The sequence below is a fragment of the Pinus tabuliformis genome, chromosome 7, assembly GCF_031772625.1.
Source record: "Pinus tabuliformis cultivar Carrire ecotype Pingquan chromosome 7, CPIR1, whole genome shotgun sequence".
Lineage (NCBI taxonomy): Eukaryota > Viridiplantae > Streptophyta > Pinopsida > Pinales > Pinaceae > Pinus > Pinus tabuliformis.
This window is the reverse complement of record NC_142293.1, coordinates 1,627,952,417-1,627,956,895: the sequence shown is the minus strand read 5'-3', so window position 1 is coordinate 1,627,956,895 and position 4,479 is coordinate 1,627,952,417. Positions and strand designations below refer to the sequence as shown.

The 4,479-nt window shown below is 28.1% G+C and overlaps 1 protein-coding gene across 1 annotated transcript; it reads left to right on the top strand.

Annotated features, from left to right (window-relative positions):
• Nucleotides 1-519: 519 nt before the first annotated feature.
• LOC149254484 (pectin acetylesterase 8-like) lies at nt 520-3,904 on the top strand. Its single transcript, XM_089457043.1, has 10 exons — nt 520-645; nt 871-950; nt 2,071-2,157; nt 2,261-2,385; nt 2,506-2,566; nt 2,711-2,767; nt 2,869-2,946; nt 3,289-3,394; nt 3,510-3,658; nt 3,770-3,904. The coding sequence occupies exons 1-10, from the start codon at nt 588-590 to the stop codon at nt 3,875-3,877; spliced, it is 909 nt and encodes a 302-aa protein (XP_089313169.1). The 5' UTR covers nt 520-587; the 3' UTR covers nt 3,878-3,904.
• Nucleotides 3,905-4,479: the final 575 nt, after the last annotated feature.

The following is a 4,479-nucleotide window of genomic DNA, read 5'->3' as shown; positions in this document are numbered from 1 at the left end:
AACATCACTGTGTTGAAGAATGCAGTAACTAATGGAGCTGGTAAGTGAAATGTATGTGTTGGGGGTAATGTCAAAATTTTAGGTTAATTTTTGGAACAGAGATTAATAAGTTCTTTGGGGATTGCAGTTTGTTTGGATGGCAGCCCCCCTGCTTACCATTTACAACCGGGATCTGGATCAGGAGCACAGAGCTGGCTGGTTCACTTAGAGGCGAGTCATGTTTTTTTATTTTTATTTTTTTCAACAAAAAATCGTGCAAGCTTTCAGAGATACATAATTTTATCAGGAATTGAACTACAAGACTTGTGAAAACTAAATGTCTACACTTAATCATTAATTCTAAACTATTTTTTTATTTCTTATTATCTTTGATATTGATATTCTCTATTGATATTCTCTGTTATCTGTTATGGTGGGTGTCTTTTCTATTTAAATATTGATGCCCCTCGTTATGGTGGTTGCTGGTTGCTTGTTCTAATAACTGTTCCTGTGACATTTCTTTGAGATTAATGCAGGGTGGAGGATGGTGCAGCGATATATCAACGTGTTCTGAGCGCGCACGCTCTGCACTTGGCTCTTCACTGTACATGGGAAATGCAACAACATTTACAGGTGTTTTAAGTGGCCTCCAATCAGAAAACCCAGGTATTTCAAATTTACACTCCAAAGTCATATATTTTATTTATATTTATAATTAAATAAAATGGGTTTTTCAATTAAATAAAATTACAATTTAATGCAATTGTTTTTTTGAATTCTTAAATGTTAGTTTTCAAAAATTTTAAACCAGAGTTTTATGAACAAAATTTGTTCGGAAGAATCTTCACAGACAGTAAAGTGAATTTGTTCACTGAAAACGGTGTTGAACAGATTTCTATAATTGGAATCGCGTTATGGTGAGATACTGTGACGGGTCGTCGTTCACTGGAGATGTTGAGGAGGTAGATCCGGTAAGTTAGTTTGAATATTTAAATAATTAGATATTTATTTATCTTTTTCTATTAATAAATGGTTTTTTATAAAATTATTTATATAAAGAATAGTTTTTTGGATTAATAATATTGTAAAGATTGGATCGACATTTCAAACTAACTAATGTAGTTCATTCTCAGAACAGGATGAATCACATTAGTTGATTTGAAACTTCTACCTAATCTTTACAATGTGATTAATCCAAAAAACTATTCTCTACATCGTAAATCACAAAAATCTTAAATCTAACACTATTTACATAGTTTAATTTATTAATTAAATAAAACTAAATTTTACATTAATTTTATTATTTAAAAATAAGCAAAAAAAAAAATTATGTATCTTATTACTTAAAATTAATATATATATATTTTTAATTTATGAATATAATTTTTTTTTTTTTTACAATTTTCAAATTTATGAGCATAATTCCTTTTATAATTTTATATAAATTAAACCAAACTTATTAAGTGAAAGCATAGTTACTAAATTCAAATTTTAAATCAATTCAAAATTTTTAAAAATTTGAAATTCGAAAGAAAATTGTTTCACTCGATCTTTTTGACATAAAATTTGTTGTTTCTATAAACTTTAATAAGAAATTTTATTGATTTTACAACTACACACTAACCATTCTCTATGATATTTTTTTAGTAAGGATTCTATTGATTTTACAATTACAAACTAACCATTCTTTATCATAGTTTTTAAGTTATTAATTTTTTATCATAATATTTTGGTTAATAAAAGAATTTCTACTAATTCGAATTACCTTGTTGAACCCTGGAAAAACAAATTTCCTAAAACTCTTAAACCTAGGTCAATTACAGATTTTCAAAATGTCCTGAAATGTTAATTATAAATTCTAAAAATATTTTATAATATAATTAAGAGAAAGGTCAATTCTCTAACTTCTATTAAATGTGAGATTCCTGAAATTGCAATAGATATAAAGATACCTTTAAAGCCAATTCCACCCAACTTTATAACTATGCTTGAAATTAACAAAGTTTTATGTTTTATCAATGAAAACCCTTGCAAATCTATCTCAATGAAACAATTGCATTTCTTACCTAATAGTCACTATTAATATTTCAGATTACCAAACTTCACTTGAGAGGGCAAAGGATATGGCAAGCTGTAATGGAAGATCTATTGGCACATGGAATGGACAAAGCCCAACAGGTACCTTCTTTTGATTATTTACTGAGCATGCATAGATATAATCAAAGGTGTTGTAAGGTAGGAAAATGAAATATGCTACTATCAATTGCTAATTCTTTTGCAGGCTTTACTCACTGGGTGCTCAGCGGGTGGCCTAGCCACATTTATTCACTGCGATGAATTTCGCGATCTTCTTCCTACCAGTGCTAAAGTCAAATGCATGCCAGATGCTGGATTTTTCATGGACTCGTATGTCCTCATTAACATATTATTATTTGATATGATGCACATTCATATTTTATCTATAATCTCTAGTTTATGCATATCTTGATAATTTTATAACATACCCTTGTGTTGCAAATGGTGCAGAAAGGACGTTGCAGGATTTCATGTATTTAGGTTTTTCTATGATCAGATTGTCACATTTCATGTATATATATATATCTCGACTCTTTTCAACACATATTACTAAGATAATTAAAATATTGCACTTGATTTCTTCATATGGATTTTTCAATCTTATGTTTCTATTTTGCAATATCATGCTTTTGTTGAATTTGATATTGTATTGTAGGGGTCTTTAAAACACTTGCCAACTGCATGCACCTCAAAAATGGCTCCTGCAAGTCTGGTACTATGACATTATTCATTAGTTTTTTCCATTTGAAATTATGTTATGATGTCTTTTACCTTTGAGAATCATCACTAGAATCTAATGATATAACATGGCAGTGCTTATTTCCACAATATCTCTTACCATTAATCGAGACACCACTTTTCGTTGTCAATTCTGCGTATGATCCATTGCAGGTAAATAGAATCTTCTCATATTTTTATAGACATTTTCATTGTTATTATAGACATTGTAACTAACAAAGTTCATATATTCAGAGGAATACTCTTATATTTAGAAGATCATCTCACTTGTATTTAAATATTTTTATATAATATTATTGTCTTATAATGGATATTTACAAATACCAAATCTTCTGAGTATTTTCCTAAGTATACTAATGAGTATATGAATTTTGTTCATTACATTGGTATCAAAGCATTCCTCGAATATATTTTTTTTTATCCATTACAAACATTATATAATTATTATTAGATACAGTTTAATATTTTCTATGACTCACCTTTTGCTTGGAAAAGATTGGGAATATTTTGGTTCCCGTTAAAGCAGATCCCACAGATAATTGGCAGAACTGCAAGATGAATATTGCAACTTGCTCTCCATGGCAATTGAAAATAATGGAAGGTTAGTTTATGAATGAAAACCCTTGCTTATGATGCTTTTTAACAACACTAAACTAGATTTCTTGCAGAATTCTTAGTTTATAGCTTACTCATTATATATTTTATGAATATTATAGGGTTTAGAAATAATATGGTGAATGCATTAACACCCAACTTGTCTAAGCCAAGTGCTAGAGGGCTATTTATCAACTCATGCTATGCACATTGTCAAACAACCGTACAAGCTTTGTGGAACTCACCTCATTCTCCAAAATTAAATTCGAAGGTGCGTCTTTATAGTAAGCGTTAGCATTTTTAAAAGTTGAGTGTTTAACTAAGTGATTTCGAACATTAAAAAATGGAAATAGATATTTATTATGTATTTGTTTACTTGCAGACCATTGCAAAAGCAGCTGGGGATTGGTTTTTTGGTCGTAGTGTTGTTAACGATATTGATTGTCCATACCCTTGTGACTCAACTTGTAACAATCACTTTTATAATTGAAGTTGAGGTTTATTTGCCCTCACGTGATAATGACCAACATTAAAAATTATGTCATCTCTTTTATTGTAATTTCCTTTTCAAAGATTTATTTTAATATGAATATTTTCTTAACAACATTTTACATATATATATATGGTTTTTTTAAATTTTTTTCTGCAATATGAAAAGGTGTTATCGTAAGTCCGCATGGGTAGCTCAAGTGGCAGTGGCCGTGGAAATGAAGTCTCACCGAACCGGAAGTCTTGGGTTCAAATCTTGGGCTACCCTTCCCCTGTAGAAAGATGTGTAATGGACATAAAAATCGAGAGTCGAAAGATGATGTTCGTAGAAGTTCATAATAATTAGTATTAATATATTTATATTTATATTTTTAAATAATAAATATAATTAATTTTTTTATTATTATAATTATTTGAATTTATTTTTATTTTTTTAAAACATATGTAAATTTGAATTATTATTTTTATTAAAATAAGATAAAATATATATCTATTAATATAAATATATTTTATAATTAAAAATAAATAAATTATTATTTATATTTTATTTTATTAAAAATAACAAATTTACCTAAACATAAAAATAATTACTTTAACTATTAT